Below are 18,001 nucleotides of genomic sequence, written 5' to 3' on the forward strand. Positions count from 1 at the left end.
TGTATTATAATAATAATTTTTCTGGAAACAGCAAATAGGCTGGCTGAAAAGTGGACTTGTAAAATGAATATCAACCATAAGTGCTGAGCAAAGCAAAAAAATTTTTTTTTTCTTTTTTAAACAAACAATGACATTAGCCATACTGTTTGCAACTGTTTCAGTTGGGAACCGTTTGGAACTAGTAAAACTCTGGGAAAGATTTCTATAAATTATCCAATTCCTTCCCCATGTGATGCTTTCTGTGCTGTTCAATAAAAGAAAAAGGGAGCAAAGTCCTTAGAGAAAAAAGACAGACATAGGGACAGATTCACAAAACAACCTTCCAGCAGGCGCGATTCATTGCTCTCGGCCACATGTCACCAAGTGAGAGTGCTCTGATTTCCTTACGTCATGCGACACCGCCCGCTAAAGTAAGTATGCCTACATTTCTGTGGGGGTTCCATAAAGACTCTGAACTGCAATACACAGTGTTTAGGGCTTGTCAGGAAAAATTTTTTTATATATTTCCACTCTCACTAGCACATTGCTTTCTGGGGTCTTCCTCTTATTCTCTGTTGCAGGTAGATATCTTAGAGTCATTTGGTCAACCAAATTTAGTACGCCTGACTCCTACCACACGTAGGAGGTAAGGAACCTCTATAGCCATCCCCAGGGAATGGCCCCATTGCTATGTACTATCTCCAATAAGTTCCTCCTACATGGTTCTAGTCCAGGCCTTCCTTGCCTATCATTATAGAAACACAAGGGAAGAATGACAGATTTTTGTGCCATAGCACACCATAATCTAAAAAGTCTGACTGTGAGACACTGAGCAAGGCATATCATTTTGGAAGCAGGTTCTTAGAGGAATGTGCTCTTGAGGTGCCCGTTCCTTTATTTTCAGCTAAAACTTCTTTCTGCAAGCTGATCATGCCGTGGTAGGCATTTATACGCTTGGCTGAACACCTGGTCTCCTGTTGACAGCACTTTTTGGAGAAATGGTACAGCCACACTGGAGGAAGCACATCAATGAGGGCGGGTTTTAATAGTTCATAACCTTAAGCAGTTATCTTGTTGCCTCAAAATTGAAATTGATGTCATCCTGTGTCCACGCAGTGAGAGGGAAGCTGCCTCAAACCAGGAACTTAGCCCTTCCTGCAACTAGACTAGCAGACCAGAGTGGCCAGGAAATACCCATGAAAGCGTTAAGAGAAACATTCAACAACTGCAAATAGAACAGATGCCCTGGCCCATACAAGGAGCACTCAGTTCCAAGTTCCCCGAGTCAGTAGAAAGACAACTTATCCTAGGTGATGCATAATTGAAACTGTATCGTGTATCTGGTTCTGACTCTCTGCTTCAGCAGCAGCAAACGCCAGAATGGCTTGCTTTCTCCCATTGGATTTCTGAACACTAAGGAGGTTCCCTTTCCAAATTGAAATAGGAATCCCAAATCCACTGGTTAGTGTTAAATTAAATGTCATTCAAGTTCCTATTCCAGGTTCTTGCGATTTTGGTCAGAATGACACCAGTCATTAGTGTCAGGCCTGGGTCCTGGAAGCCCTGAGGGCTTCCCCTGTCTTCAGAGGGACAACAAAAAAGAAAGCAGTAGAAAGAAGCAGAAGAAGAGTTACTTACTGAGACCATATTGGAAAGTTCAGTGACATGCCCTACTGCACTCAGCCTACCTGCGGGATATGTACATGAAGTTTAGGGATAAACGGAGGGCAATTCATCCACACGATCAGTCATTCCTGTTCAGGGTGCGGTCCTGCCCTGCTTGGCTCCTGTCTCCCTGGCAAGGTGACCTGACAACCTGTCAGCTTGTATGAATTTCTTCCCGGGCGGCAAGTTCCTCCTGAGGCTGGCACCAGGCTTCAGCTTTTTCCTTTTCCCAGAATGATTCTCTGGAGAGATTCCAATTCCTTGAGGTTCATTGTTTCAATAGTCTTAGCGCCAAGGGTGGACCCTAGTGTCGCTTTGGAGACTCTTCACTCCTCCATAAAGTTCATAAGGGTTTACTGGTCCTTTCTTTGCCCCATGCTTTTAGGTTGATTCCTACTCTGACAGAATTAGGTCCCAGCCACCGCTGGACCCTGTCTTTGAGGCCTAGTGGGGTTCTAATGGGTAAGAGCTCCTCTGACCAACAGACTGGGGTAGAGGCAAGGTTAGGGGGCTGGTGTTGGTCCTGGTGATACAAGAGGCAGGTACTTCATCATGCTGGAGGTTTCTTTCCAGATCATTGATACTTTTCAAGACAACACTTAGTCACCACTGACAAAGGCATGGTGCTGTGTCAAGTCTTCCACTCTGCAGCACAGTTTTGACTTTCAGCGATGTTAGCAGCTGAATGACCCAGGTCGGAGCAGGACTTAGTCCTGCTTCTCATAATCCTATTTTCCAAAGAATCTCGTAATTGCCATCTCCCTTGAGGTCACAGCCTAGAACCTTTGTAAGTCATCTTAGGGCTCCTCAGCCCAAGGCAATTCCTACACCATGGCAATGAGACCTAGGAGCTTAAGCAGTGAACTAGGTGGGACTTGTAGCACGGGTTTGGCTCCCTAATTTCACTGTGGGGAATGTCTACCCATTCGCAAAGATTAGAAGTATGGGGAAATACACACAGATCTTGGGAATCTCAAGATGAGCAGCCTGGTATGTAAGAGCTTCAGTCTAACTGGAACACTTGGACTGAACTATAGAATAACACCAGGACCTCACAAGTTAATATAAGAAGGAACCCTTGGGCTTTAACGAGGACCTGAATATTGGGAGATATATACATTCAGCCCATTGGGAAGTTAAGCAAAAATAAAGTTGTTGTTCCTTCAAAACCTAAGGCAAAAACTGAGAGAAAGAAATCTCTGAGGCCTTTTCCTAAAGCAAGGTGTAGCTCTCCAGTCCTTACACCTTAGAGCTCATTAGGTTCTAGTCCTCAGAACAAAAGAAAGAGTCAAGTAGAGCCTTTTACCCCTAAGATGACTTTAGCTTTGGATTTTGTTAAAAACCACTATGCTACCCTAATATCTGCTCAATGGTCTGTCATTATGAGGCCAGAGTGGATATAGTGTTATATGAATGACAATCATTTTATACATGTGAGCAGGACTTTGCTTTTCTATTCCCTCCTCCTTTGAGTCTGTCTTCTATAAGACGAAAGAGACAACTCCAGGTTTCTCTCCCTAGCTGGGGAGAAGAGGGAGATATTTACCACATTTTACTTTAACTTTTTGTGTTGTGTTTTGATATGTGTTCAAAACATTGACATTCTCTATGCCTTTTGAAAGTAAAAGTGTTACATGATTTTGTAAATTCTTTTAAATAAATGTTCATTTGTTGGGGGGAAAAAAAAGAAACCAAAATTCTCACTACCCGTAGAAAATGAAAAAGAGAATGTATTTTGTGTGTGTGCATGATTTGTATGCCTTTGGCACTCATGTGGAAATCAGAGGACGACATCCTGGAGTTCTCTCCTGCTAATCTCTGGGATCTGAAGATCCAACTCAGGTCACCAGGCCTACAAGGCAAGTTCTTTGTCTGGTGAGCAATCTCTAGGAAGCAACCTCAATTACCCTTGCTTTAGTGTTTTTCAGCTTTGAAAAGAGAAGATTGACAGTTATCACTCAGTACTGCTTAGCTGAGTAATGTGCCTCTACCTGCAGACCTTGAGTCCGAATCTGACTAAAAGTATAAAGGTAATAAGGGAGACAGTTCTGAAACGAAAGCAAAGATGCTAGCTTAGTTTTTTTTTTTTTTTCCTGTTACCATGATATCACATACCCTGACGTAAGCCATTTAAGGAACAGGTTATTTTGGCTCACTCTCGGAGGTACAGCCCATCATGGCAGTTCATACAAGAGCAAGAGAAGCCATCAAAGCGCACTCACATCCAGGATGAAGAGAGCAGTGCTGTTCATGCTCAGCTAGCTCTCTCCTTTCCCTGTTGGCTAGGACCCAAGTCCAAGGAATGGTACAGCCCTTCATCAGGGCTGGTCTTCCCACCTCAGTGAAGTTAATCAGCATAATCCCTCACAGGTACACCCACGGGCTAACCTAAACTGAATAGTCACTCACAGGTGTGCCTGAAGAATTGCCTCCTAGGTGATGCCAGATACTGTGAAGCCAACAATACTAAGCTTTACAGATGCCGACCTTGTGTCCTGGGCACCCGCAGGCTGAAAGTGAGAGCCTTTCAGCCCAACAGCTACTAAGTTCCTGTTAGTGTGCATGTCTGATAGCCCTTCGTGCCTGTGTGTCCTAACTCTCTGGGATCTCTGAAGTAAAAACCAGTTTGCAGGCAGTCAGTTGTAAAACAAAAATAAACAAGTTATTTCACAGAATATTTAAAAGAAAACCGAAAAAGCTTTTTTTTTTCATGATTCTATATAGGGAGCTTGACTGGGATAATTTTCTCCTCCAGTTATAGAATTCACACAGAGGAGGAAAAAGTCTTGAGTCCTACTATAGGGACATCTCAGACACTGCAGACAGCAGCAGACGGAATCAGCGGGTGAAGAAAAGCGTGAGAAAGGACACACAAGGGCAGCAGACAGAGAAAAAGGCCCGCTGCAAAGCAGAGAGGGACTCAGGAAGCCCCCAAACTCAGTCTCTTCTCAAGGGCTGTTTTGTTTTGTTTGAGTCTCTGAGGAGTTTTTCTTCCCTAATTTTAGGGGCGGCTAGCTTGAAGAAAGGTAGTGTGTTTGATTGGCCCAAAACTATTTTGTAACATGTCCTGATCAGGTCTCCCAAGTTCTCGCGCTAACCCACCAGGAAGGGCCCACTGGAGAGAGAGTGAAAACAGCCTTCCAGGCCATTGTTTTAACCTCAGAGACCTTTGTCTCAGGTTGGGCGGATGAGGAAGAAACTGATCATATCGGAAATCTACCACCTGTGTTACCTAGATATGACCGCTCTCCCTGTCTGCCTACCAGGGAATCTCTCTAACTTCTAATCTCTCAAAAATGATGTATAAAACCCCCAGCACGGGGCCTGGCACCCGATTCAGGATAACTCTGGCTTGCTATGACTACATATCCTGATATATACCACCACTGCCTTTGTCAATTGCATTACTTATTATTTCTTCTAGAACTGGAGATTAAACCTAGTGGCTGTGCACACGTGAGGCACCCTACGACTGAGCTGTTCCCCCAGACCATTTTGTTAATTTTCATTTTGACCAGGGACTGGCTAAGTTGCCCAGGCTGGCTTTAGACTTGTTCTGTAGCCCAGGCAGGCCTTGAAGTTGCAACTCTCCTGCCTCAGTGTCATGAATAGCAGGGATGATAGGCCTGTGTCACCAGGTCTGGCTGATATCATTGTTTATTTGAGGCTGTTGCTCTCTATCAGGAAATAGTCCAACATTTTTTTATAAATGGCTTCGACTGTGATTATTGGGATAAAATCAATAGCAAGCCATCTCCTCTTTTGGTGTCTACCCTAAACTAACAGCCATAAAAATATTACCTCGGTCCTGTCCTGGAACCCAAGGTGCTACACAAGAAACTATCTGTCCTTCATAGCAGCTGTTTGATGGAGCAAAGATGATTCTATCCATCGGAGTGAGGCTTTCTCCATTTGTTAACTTGTTCCCTCTTAAGAACTTTGTCACACCTGTCATCCAAGCATTTGGGAAGCTGAGGCAAAAAGATTGTGATGAGCACGAAGTTTGAAGCCATCCTGAATCAAAAGGTTCTAGGCCAGCTTTGGCTACAGAGCGAATATGTCTCAAAAAAGAGAGAAAGAAAGAAAGAAATTGGCTGCTGGCCATTTTGTAGTTTTCTCTCCAACGGAGAGGCTTAGCCTCAAAAACAAACACACAGGCGAAGGAGCAAACAGGCCACTTGAAAACAGACATTCTTATGTGGACAGTCCTGGGAGAAGACTTGACTGAGTGGAACTTTCCCTTCTGCCTCAGCTTCTTACCCGGTCCCAGTCAGCTGTGGGCATTCAGTCTTGTCATCATGTGGAAAGCTTTGAAAACCCGCTGAGTAACAGTGTCCAAGTGAATGATTAGCCAGCCGAAACTTTAACGTGGAATTCCATGTCTACCAGTACAAACATCCGCAATTGCAAAAGCCTCCTGTGAGGAAAGAAGCTGAGCTGTGGGGAACCTGTTTTATGTTGCTGCCCTTCAGCAGTGTTCCTCTCCCTGGACAACTCAGTGTCAAGCAATCAAAACCTTTCTTGTTTGACTCTTTGTCTAAAGCCGTTTAAAATTGCTAGTTAGCAATTCAACGTGGATTTTCTTTTTTGTGTATGTTTTTAAAAAATATTTCTTATTCATTTGTTCTTGCTAAGGAGTTCTAACCGGCCTCCTGCCTCAGGTTTCTGAGTACTGGGATTTACAGGCATGCACCATCATGCCTGGCTTTAATCTTTTTTTCTCTCCCCTTGCCTGATGTTTTAATTAAGTTAATTTGTGTTTTCCATTTCAGAAATGACAAAAGAGTGGCGGAGTGCCTGTTCGGCTGAACCTTCATAGAATCACACCTTAGTGTAGGCTGCTTTTCTTGGGTTTGTTGGGCCTGTCTCGGGGGGTGGGGGGTGGCACTCAGGTGCCGGGCTGACCATGAGCTCACTGCACAGTTACGAGCCTTTCGTCTCTCCTTGCTGACATACCATGGTCAATACATTTATTATTACAATTATCAATAGACCTTAACTATGAATTTCATACTTTTCTCCCTTTAAGACGGAAGCCACTCTTACGCTATGATTATAAGTGGGTCAGTTTGGGGCATAGTTCTGGGTTCTTAGAGACGCTACCCACAAGGAGCCCGGATACATACTGGCATTGAAAAAATAATAATTTCAGGAGAAGTCATTGTAATCAGAGTTAGAGTTTAACAAAAAGAGATTTCAACACAGACAGAGTGTGGCCAGGTACAGTGGCCAGCTAAAGACATGAAGAAGGGAAGTTTCCACTAAGGGATTCTCAACAAAGCAGTGCTTAAGGGACTTTACAGTGTCACGTCCATGGCTTGGTGGCTTCTGAAGTTAGGTTGGATGCTCGGGGTCATCAGTGAGATCATAGTGCAGCTCCTGATTTACGTACACAGGACAGCCCTTTGGGTGGGAAGACAGCTGATAAGGTAAAACCGCAGAGCACCGAGATTACACAAGTCTTTTTTACTGTAAATGAAGTTTATAATCTTGTCTGTTTGCTTCCCAGAAAGTTTCAGGTTCATGAACGGGCAAGGATCAAGAACTACTGGAAGGTCATATTTGTTCAGGCCTTGTTTTTGCTTCGTTGCTTATTTCAAACATCTCCATATAAAAGGAATATTGTCCCCACAAAGGCAGCCTTCATGGCAAATATTACTAATTGAGCTGCAATTATTGGCTTTCGCTGTTAAACCTCCACTGGACACAGGTGACGGTCTCCTTTGCCTGCGTATCCCTTTAATTGCCCATCTTTCTACTGTGGCCATTTTGGTTTAAAAATATGATGCACTGGATTTAATAACTTAAGACTTTGTTATTAAACTCTAGCACCATATAAAGTGAGCCGTTGTTCCTTTCCATCCCCAATGTGCTCTTTCTCACAACCAGTGTCACTTATCCTTTTGGAGACCTCCATTCTGCAGCTCCATCATGAGGACGAGTGCCTAACTCACTTAGTTATTCCCTAAGCCCAGCAGGTGATAGGCTTGTCATTGCTAACGCACTCATTGTGAAGTGAATGAGCCAACATGGATTCTCTAGATCACTTATGTAAGAGTCCAGTGCACTTAATCTTTTCTTCCCATGGTTCCTGCCTGGAGGAGAGACTGCCTCTCATGGATTTCCAGTTTCTCGGAACTATTATCTGCCAAATGGTGTCAATAACTTCTGGAGGAGATAGAAAAATATGAACATAGCCAGTAATAATTATCTAGGTCAAGAGAAATTTGAACGGCATCTAAAGGTAGCGTTGTTTTGGACTGCCATCTAGTGTCTACTAAAGCAAACAGCATGACATGTTGACTGGCTGTGATTCCTAGCATATGCAAACTCCACACTAACATGTATTTGCAGGGTAAAAACCTGTCTACATAAAAGGAAACAGAATGGTAACTGGTTAACTGGTAGGAATGTGTTTTGATTTGTGTAGTTTATATATAGAAAATTTCAAGTCTTACCTTGTTCAAGTTCGGTTCAATTGATTTTTTTTCCCCTTTTGAGAAAGGCTCTATCTCATATGTTGTCCAAACTAGTCTCCAACTTTTGGGAGTCAATTTACTTTCATCCATCTCTCCAAATTAAGGAGAGGGCTACATTTCTGAGAATCATGCCCACAACTGATAGTTCTCAAATTTTAAGGGTCTAGTGGTGATAACTGTTAAATGAGGAGTGACTCATTTACTTCAAAGCTGGGTGGGAAGCACTCATTACTTAATCCTCACTATGTTCGAGGTGGAATTTGTTGCTCAGGAGCTGGGTATGGTCTTATCACAGAATGGAGGAAGTGGGATTAAATCAAGCCTTTTAGCTTCAAAGTTGTGTCTCTTCTTTCTGGACATCACCGGCAAGTTGTCACATCCACCCAAAAGCAACCTTGCACATTTTGGATTAGCCTGGTATGGTGTGCAAATGGGCTTAAGCATAAGAACTTTCCAGCTGATGTTGTATGTTTTCTCTTAGCACAAGATAGAATTCTCGAGTGTAAAATACATAGCATGCATATGAATAGTATATAGTTACAAATGCACTTCATTACATTTATATCATAAAGGATTAGCAAATAAGTCATGGTCATCAATTACCAGATTACCTAATTTAATTAACACCTAACTTCAATTCCTAAAATGGTACACCCCAAATTTAGCATGTTAAAAGATTTTCAGAGGACTTGCAAGATTGGAGTAGGAAAGGGCTTGAAATTTAAGAGCTTGAAGATAGGAGAATAGTAGATTAGGAGCTATTCTCACTTGTTTTCTTTTTAAGACAGGCTTTACACAGTCCAGGTCTGCCTTGAACTCTGTCTTGAATTTCTGACCCTCCTGCCTCCCTAGCCTCAGTGCTGGGTGAGTTCTTGTTCTTCAGTGCTTGTCTGGCCCTGTCCTCGAAGGAACCAGGCCTTGAGAGGAGATGCTCTCCTTGGCTGGTTGATCTTTTTTTATGTCCATTGCAGGTGTGCTGGCTGCGCTTAAATAGTGCTCAGAGAGTGTCTGGTGCAATGTGTCCACAGCATGCTGGTGGCTCAGGGTGACAAGGCAACATCTTGATACATTTAGCTACATATTTCCTACCACACAACCATGTGTGAGGTGATGCGTTGGCTCTGATCAAGGTGATTGTCCAACTTTTGTCTCCCTCTTGTGCCTTCATTGTAAGCATAGACTGGAGAGGTAGAAAACATGTATATGGTCATGATCGATTCATTTGTATCTTAGGAAGGTGTACTTGAACTTTTGAAGCTGTTTTAAAGTCTTCTGAAAAAAGTTGAAAAAGAAGGAGCAGGAGGAAGGGGAGGAGGAGGAGAAAGATAAGAAGAGAAAGGAGGAGGAGGAAGAGAAGGAGGAGAATAAGAAGGTTTGTGCCAGGGCTCTGTCAGCAATTCCAAAGTGTCAGGAGAAAGTTTTGCAGCATGTCTCTTTTTGTAATTCTCTATTTGTGTTATATCCCACCTGTGTGCTTTATTACTATTTTGCATGTCAATTTCTCCATTGCATTTGAGGATGACTCGGGCATAAAAGCTCAGTTACTTAGGATTTGATCCTTCAGGTGTTCAGGTATCAATCAGGAAAACATTGTAGCAAAGTTTTAATCTTGCTGAATATCCGTTTGGAGAGATTGAAAAAATAAGTTAATTAAGTATTGTTCAATGTTATTTCTAGACATCACTTGTATAATTTTTCTTATGCTGCCAAAATTGTATCACAGTGGATCAGTTACTATTTGTCATTTTGAGACAGGCATTGCTAATAAGGTGTCTATGGCTGTTAGCATCATCCCTTGATGTGTTTGGAAAAAGCAGGTTTCAATCACTCCAAGTTGGAATCCATGTCAGTATCTGTTGGGGGTATACAGTAGTTAACTGATAGTAGTTAACTAGCTACTTGTAAAAGCTGCTTCTCCACTCTGGAATGTTGGAGGGAGGATATGGAAAAGAAAAGGTGTAAGGCCTGGTTCCTTACACTTGTCCTGCCTTTAAGCTTTTCTGTCTCCAGCTCCTGTGCATTTTCTGCATATTTAATTCTGCCCTTTGCTGGGAACACAGTCTGAAGATATGGCATGATAAAAGCTTAGCTGCCTGCAATCTTCACCATAGTTGGAAACATACAAGATTACATCATCACAACGCTTCAGCAGTATAATCATTTCATTGGTGGCTAGCCAGTGATATTGAATGGGAAGGTCATATCCTTTATGTGAACTTTTGCTTGGAGCTCATACTAACAGAAGTTTTCTGGTCCATAAGCTTCAAAATCTAAGACTCCATGGCACACTTATTAAGTGCTTTAGAGTCGATGTTCCAAATTTTATATTTTGCATTTTAGAGGGTGACTTCTGAAGATTCTGATCAGATGCCCTCAGGACAGTCTGACTAATCAAGAATCCGCATGTAATTTTCAAACTGTTAAAAGTCTGACGCACATATAAATGCTACATGTGGTAAGCTCATATATGTTGAAGAGTGAGTGAACTGAGGAAGCAAGCTGGAAGACAAAGTCTGTTCAAAGGACAGAGGATGATGAAGTGAGTATTTACTGGGGGAAGGCAGGAGTGCTGCAAGAGGCTGAAAAGTCAGATATTCAGTTTATTATTGTGCAATACAAACTTAGCTCTCAGGGTAATCTTTCCTATGGCAAAAAATTTGCATCTATACCAGGCAAACTTTATTAATTAATAGATTTTAAAGAGCTTTGATTTGATGGATTCAACTTGAAGGGTCATAATAAGCAAACAAATCACAAGACTGAAAATTTACAAGTCTAAGATTTAAAAATAAGGTGCCAATTTACAGTGATGGGAAGATGAGCAGGTTGGAGAGCTGGATCACACACAGTTATTTCCCTGGGGGAGATGGACAGTTTTCAGATGAGGATGGCATTCATTTACTTCCAAGTAATCAAAGCCAAGTGACGTGTTCTTATTTCTTTTACTAAATCATGTTGGCGAGTTAAAGGTGCTTCAATTGTTTGTATGCTTTGAATAATTTCTTAAAATCCTTATTCCAAAATCCATACAGGATGGCAGCTCTGAGTTGGTTCCACTGCTGGCCCTCATCCATCCCTAATCTCATTAGGCTGTTAATTCCCAGAGGACACAAGCCTCGGAAGATGCTGTTTGCAAGTGCTAAACAAATGTTATTAAGTGAAACCACAGGACCATTCTCAGTCTTACAAAATACGCTTTGTTTTCCAAACATTGCCGAATCCAATTTGTATGATGTTGTGACTTTACCACACTTCAATGCCAACAACCTCACCACACATTTTCACGTAGACAAATTCTTGAACAGAGATTTCTGATAAAATTAGGAGAACGTTATTTGCCCCTAAGTATAGAATTGTATCAATTCTACAAGCAGAGTGTTTACCTTGCATTTTCTCTAGCAACAACAAAAACAAAATAGAAAACAAACAAAAAAAAAACCCAGTTGTTAATTATTTGGAGCCAAAGGGTAAAATATGAAGCCAAACACTTTAACAGAGCAAACTTGACTGAAATACAGATTGCCATATTCAGAGGAGCTGTGAAGAGGTGACATGCAGCTGTCTACCACATAGGCATGATAATTTGTACATATCCTGTCTCTTTCTGTTGAAAATTTGCTAATTTTCTATTTCAAACCTTCAGATCAGTCATATGAAGTCAAATGAAGGCTTTAGTAAAGTCAGTGCCTTTATTTCCATCCGTACCCTACAGTCTCCAAGTACAGAAGGCCCTCCTGTACCAAGAGAAGCGATTTCTAGATTAGAATTTCATGTCTGTCTGAAATTCATGTCTGTATTGCAGCATGATAAACAACTATTTGCTCGTTGTTTTAAAAACAGATACATCAAAGTCCCTAACTGAGGCTTTGGGGGGGGGGGGCTCATGCAGGTTTAATGGGGTTTCTTTTTCCTTCTTATTATTTCTATTCTTCAGGGCTAGACCCCCTACCCTACAAAACTCAGAGGGGAAACAAGGGCTTTAAAAATACAGCCCAGCCTTTCCCCTTCAGAGGAGTGAAAAGGGTGCCCCGCCCCCACCAGTGAGAAGCATTTGAGAGTCAGTGTCTTTAAATCAGGTATCTAAGTCCTAAGCCCCCCACCACATGGAACACCCCCAAGGCCCATGAACTCCCTCTCAACTTGCCCCAACTGCTTTAGGCTGGAAATCCTTGTCCTGGTCCATGGTTGTTGTGGGTCTATACTCAGAAGTCACCAAGCATTTGTGTTACTTCCCTTGCGAAGAAACAGAATAGTCGTAAAAATTTAGGCGGAAATCGTTCTGTTTTTGTCCCTAAATTAAAGGAAGCATGTGCCCTACAATCCCTGAGAAAAAGAACTTTCAGGGGCAAACGAGCGACCAGGTAATTTAGAAGAAAAACAGAAAGTGGTCTCTATCTGCCCGGGACTTCCTTTGGAGTTGGGGGAGTTAGGGACGCCTAGGCGCGTTGTCTTTAGAGATGAGGAGAAAAGAAACCTATATTCTGAAGCCCGAGGCTCCTCGGATCCTTTCCCGACCAGACTCGAGAGATTTGGTGCGAGACATTTTGATATTTTCTCCCTTTTATGAAGTGTAACAAACACAAGTTGAGCGCGGCGCGGCTGCTCAGAACTTGCCAGCCAGGCAGGCCGCCGGCGCACCAATCAGCGCGCGCCTGCGCTCTATATATACGGCGGCCGGGCCTGCGCTACTCCATCGGTGTTTGTGCCACTAGTTCCCGAGTTCCAGATCCTCACCATGTCGGAGACCGCTCCCGCCGCCCCCGCCGCCGCGCCCCCCGCGGAGAAGGCGCCGGCCAAGAAGAAGGCTGCCAAGAAGCCCGCCGGGGCGCGCCGCAAGGCGTCCGGCCCCCCGGTGTCCGAGCTCATCACCAAGGCCGTGGCCGCCTCCAAGGAGCGCAGCGGCGTGTCCCTGGCGGCGCTCAAGAAGGCGCTGGCGGCCGCCGGCTACGACGTGGAGAAGAACAACAGCCGCATCAAGCTCGGGCTCAAGAGCCTGGTGAGCAAGGGCACCCTGGTGCAGACCAAGGGCACCGGCGCCTCCGGCTCCTTCAAGCTCAACAAGAAGGCGGCTTCCGGCGAGGCCAAGCCCAAAGCCAAGAAGGCGGGCGCGGCCAAGGCCAAGAAGCCCGCGGGGGCGGCCAAGAAGCCCAAGAAGGCGACCGGTGCCGCCACCCCCAAGAAGGCCGCCAAGAAGACCCCCAAGAAGGCCAAGAAGCCGGCTGCGGCCGCCGTGACCAAGAAGGTGGCCAAGAGCCCCAAGAAGGCGAAGGTGACCAAGCCCAAGAAGGTCAAGAGCGCGTCCAAAGCCGTGAAGCCGAAGGCTGCCAAGCCCAAGGTCACCAAGCCCAAGAAGGTGGCGGCCAAGAAGAAGTAGGCTGCCTTCCTCCTCCCGATCCAAAAAAGGCTCTTTTCAGAGCCACCACTCCGACTCGAGAGAGCTGGGACGCTTGCGGGGTGGGGCACCGCGGCAGGCTGCGCGGGGCTCCTTCCGGGGCGGGCGGGGTCCCCCGCGGGGCAGCGCCGGGTGCTGCCGGCCCGTGAGGTGGTTTGAAAGTTCCGCCCTGTCCGCGGGTTGGACGCTCCCCACCCCCTCCCGGTCTCCGGTCCTCGGTTTGATTGGGTGCCAGCCCGCGGCCGCCGGTCTCTCCCCCAGGTTGGCGCTTCCTGTGTGGAGGCGCATCCGGGACTTCCGGGCGCCTCGGTGCCCGTCGGCGTCGGCCAGGAAGTGTGCGAGCGGGCTGGGGCCCGGCCCACATCCGCCTCCCCGGAGACCCGTCCTCCCGTCCTCCCGGTGAGGTGGCACCCGGGACCGGGTGCTTTTCTCCTGACTTTCGGTTCGTCTCCTCCGCGGGGCGGGGTGGGGCGGTCCGAGCTGCGTCACAGCCTGGTCAGCCATTTTTTTTCTCTTCTTCCCACTCCCAAGTGCACGACCATTGGCCGATCGTTTCGTCCGCCCAACTGGCGTTGCCTCCCTTCCCCGTTTGCCCGTAGGGTTTCTTTAAGCGATGGGGTGTGTGGTCGGTGGAGATCGGCCTCGCGGAAATAACCGAGGTTTTTCCTGCTGTGCTCTGTGCATTCCGATATGTTAAGCAAAGGATAAGTGACTGCCTGCCTGTGTGTTGCAAGTGTGTTGGATGCTTCTAATAAAAACCTTTAGTTTTCACTCAGCGTTGGGTCCTTTAGTTCTCTCAGCCTTTTCTGCCCGATGGGGAGATTGAGATTCCTGCTTTTCACTAAATCCAAACAGGTTTTTGTTGGAGCCTGGCTGTTGCTGTTCCTGTACTGAAGACTTTTAGAGACTCAGAACAACCATTTCAATAACAATGGATCTGGTGTTTACTTTGGTATCCTAAGAGTTCATCACCTGGATAAAAGAGATCAGAAAAACCTGTTTTCTCTCAGTCCTTCAGTGCAAAGTGGAATAGACATTCATCCTCACAAACCCCAAGCTCTCAGGACTGTGAACTCTCGGTTCTTCCCAGCTTTTGTTTCGTCTTTGCTTTGGCTAAATTTGGATCTTTCTGTTAGTTTCTAAGGTAGAATTACACTCTTAACTATTCACAGTGCTATCTTAAGTGTGGAGGGTTCTGGACGAGGATTCAAATAATGTTTGGTAAGCTGATACCTCATGACTTCACTGGGGGATAAAAACTAATTTTCTCCTCACAATCTTGTCCTTCCTAGCCCCCACCTCTTTGTCCTGTCTGTCTGTGTCCGCCCCCGGCCCCGGTTTCTCTGTGTAGTTTTGGCTGGCTGCTTCCTTCTACCCAGTGCTGGGATTAAATACCTCCTGGTTTCTCATGATCTTTTAAGGCGTTCCTTCTATATTTGAATTAATAGTTAATTAGTTGTTCAGGGGACTGAACATGGTAGCGGGTTTCCTGCCACTGAAACGTGGCCCCAGCACTCGTTTTCGCTATTCATTTTGTTGAAAAGGTCTCACCCTGTAGCCCCTGGTTTGCAACTCCTGACCTTCCTGCCTGACTCAGGGGTTGCTGGTCTTTACCACCACGCCCAGCTATTTTCATTTTCTTTGGTGTTTACATATGTGTTTTGAGATGTTTTCTAATATCCCATCACTGAGACGAAAGCTTCTTGGCTTTTTTATTGAGACTGCGTTCTGTTCAGGTATTTGTTTTATCTCTTTATAAATATTTAAATCTTCTCCAACTATGTCTCTATTCTTAATTTTAATCCTAGAAATTCACCTTTATTGTTGACAGTAACACTGAGATTTGCTTCATTTAGGGACATCCCATGAAAACATTAACGCTCATTATTGAAGCAATCTCTGCACAAATGAATTAATTTTAGAACAGATCTGCTTATTGATCCATAAGGTGAGCAAGGTGCGTATGTAATTTAAAATCTAAAAGCACTATTCATAAGGAATAAAAAGAAACACATGAAACCCACTTTAAATCTTCTACACTGAAATTTTGTCATTCAATGTGAAATGAATATAAAGTAGGTGGTATTCTACATTCTTGGTTTCTTATATTGCATCTTTGTGATATATAGTTTTTTTTCTACTCGTAGTGCATCTCAGTCCATAATTTATATTATTTCCAATGTTCAGTTATTCACCTGTGGCTGTGGAGACAATATAGAGAAATAGAACTTCAGAATGACTTCAGACCTTTGTTTATAATGAGATTTTAAAATATGAATTGTTAATATGTCATATACTGAAATTATGAAGGTGGAAAATCTGATTGTTTTTGATGTTATTGGCTTAGTTGAAATAATGAGAACGTTTCCATTTAAGATGGAATTGAGCTGGGTGTGGTGAGAAAACTAATCTCAAGAATCTAGAGACAGAGGCAGTGGGGATCTCCATGAGTTCTGGTGAGCCTGGTCTTGTGAGTTTTAGGCTAGGCAGGGCTACATAGTTGAGATCCTGAAACAAAAATAAATTAATTAAAAATTTAAAAATAGTTAAAAGATGGAGTAGAGGTAAACTGATATTACTTGACTGGGACTTGTCCTACAGCTACCAGAAAGGAAAAAACCAAATCTGTTGAGCAAAAAGAGTAGAAAAGTGCAAAATTGTAGGGGAGGACATAGATATGAGATGGGCAGGACTATATTTTCTTGTCCTTCCCTTTTCCTCCCTGTACCACATGAACTCCTGTCACTGGAAATACCTCCCTGACCTGAATCAAGCTGTAGCAACCTGGAGATCTAATCGTGGCTGCTAAATATAGCACAGGGTGTGGTGGCACATTTGTAAAGCCAACACTTAGGAAACTAAAGTAGGAGGATCTTGGGTTGTAGACCAAATCTGAACTACACAGCGAAATCTTGTTTGAAAAAGAAAACACAAACAAAACCTTCTGGGTGTGGTGGCTCTTAATCCCAGCACTCCAGAAGCAGAGACAAGTTATCTCTATGAGTTCAAGGTCTACATTGTGAATTCCAAGATAGCTGGGGCTTTGTAGCATGACTGTCTAAACAAGATAAAACCAAATCAACAAACATACATACAAACAACAACAAAATACCCAAAATAACCAAGCATCCAAACAACAAAAATGTTACTTCAAATAGTTTTTAAGTAAGACTGAGGCTGTGAGGATATAGCTCAGTAGTAGAACACTTCTCTGTCTTGGGGAAGGCCTTGAGTTCCATCACCAGTAAATACTTAACAACAACAATAAAAAGGATAGTAATAGCAAATCTCAAACTAATGACACTACTCAGACTATCCACTACGGTGCGCTTTCTTCAGGTAAGTTTGAGTCTCTGCATTGACTTGATTTCAACACTCTAAGAGTTAGACATGTAAAGAATCATCCCAAGAAAAAATAATTCCTTTTATATGTTCCCCTGTGCTAGAGGTTAAACTAAGGGCCTTGTGTATGCTAGACAAAAGATCTCCTATTGAGCTATATCCACAGTACCCACCTGTACATTTTATATGGAACACTTTCTTTTAATTATTTGGGAGCTAAAAATTATAACATTTCCACAACCTTTAGATGCAACATTACATTCCCTCCCTTCCCCTGTTCTTTTTCCTCATTCCCCTCACAACACAAATGGTCCAATAGGTGACTGACATAGGTCTGATCAGCCATTAATCTTTAGCCTAAAAATTGCTCTGTTTACAAAAAAATTATTTTCTCATTTTGATTATGTTTATGAAATTGTCAGCAAGGACTCTCCCTCTATTTTTGAGTAACTCATGACCCATGAACTGATAAAGGTCAGATGAACAGGAGAAAAAAAATCCAAAATCCATTCATATTTTATAAGCCCAGAGTTCACAGAAAAGAATGAAACTCATAGATGAAGTTAGCCCGAGGAACTTAGATTTATGGTAGCCAGGGGGAAAGTGAGGTTCTTGTTTCCAAAGATGACACAGTTGGTGAAACCAGTAGGAGGCAATGCTAACCATGTTGACAACCTTGTTCTCTGAGTAAGGCCTCACCTCATTGCCCTCTGGACATACGGGGTGGTAGAGACTGCTCTCCTTTTCCAGCTATAAGAATCTCCATTCTTTCCTTTACAAAGTTTGTTCTGATTTCAGGTAGGTAAGAGACAAACAGAATTTTAGTTGAATGTAGTCCTCATGTCAACACAGGAAACACTGAAGTGTAATTCTCATTTCTTCACAGACCTACATCCTCCCCTGCAATAGCTTTGTGCTTGAAATATCAGCTAGAGATGAGCAGAAGACATGCATTCAAGAATCACACCATTAGTGGAGTTTGGAAGGGAGCAGGGATTAAGGGCTGATAGTGGAGAGCTAGCATTTCCTGGGCTCCCCCCCCCCTTTTTTTTTTTTTGTAGCAAGACCAACACAGTAGCTGTTCATTACACATTTATTTCCCAACACAGTCTTGGCATAGCACATTGAGGCGGGTGTTATTATT

The 18,001-nt window shown here is 43.7% G+C and overlaps 1 protein-coding gene across 1 annotated transcript; it reads left to right on the forward strand.

Moving 5' to 3' along the window:
- Nucleotides 1-12,820: 12,820 nt before the first annotated feature.
- On the forward strand, nt 12,821-14,290 carry LOC129682226 (histone H1.2). Its single transcript, XM_055614480.1, has one exon. The coding sequence runs from the start codon at nt 12,859-12,861 to the stop codon at nt 13,495-13,497; it is 639 nt and encodes a 212-aa protein (XP_055470455.1). The 5' UTR covers nt 12,821-12,858; the 3' UTR covers nt 13,498-14,290.
- The last annotated feature ends 3,711 nt before the right edge of the window (nt 14,291-18,001 follow it).

This window comes from Psammomys obesus, unplaced genomic scaffold (assembly GCF_907164565.1).
Source record: "Psammomys obesus unplaced genomic scaffold, mPsaObe1.curated_primary_1811, whole genome shotgun sequence".
Lineage (NCBI taxonomy): Eukaryota > Metazoa > Chordata > Mammalia > Rodentia > Muridae > Psammomys > Psammomys obesus.

Excerpts from the sequence above, each read along its gene's own strand:
- LOC129682226 (XM_055614480.1), top strand. The coding sequence starts at position 12,859 with ATGTCGGAGACCGCTCCCGCCGCCCCCGCCGCCGCGCCCCCCGCGGAG.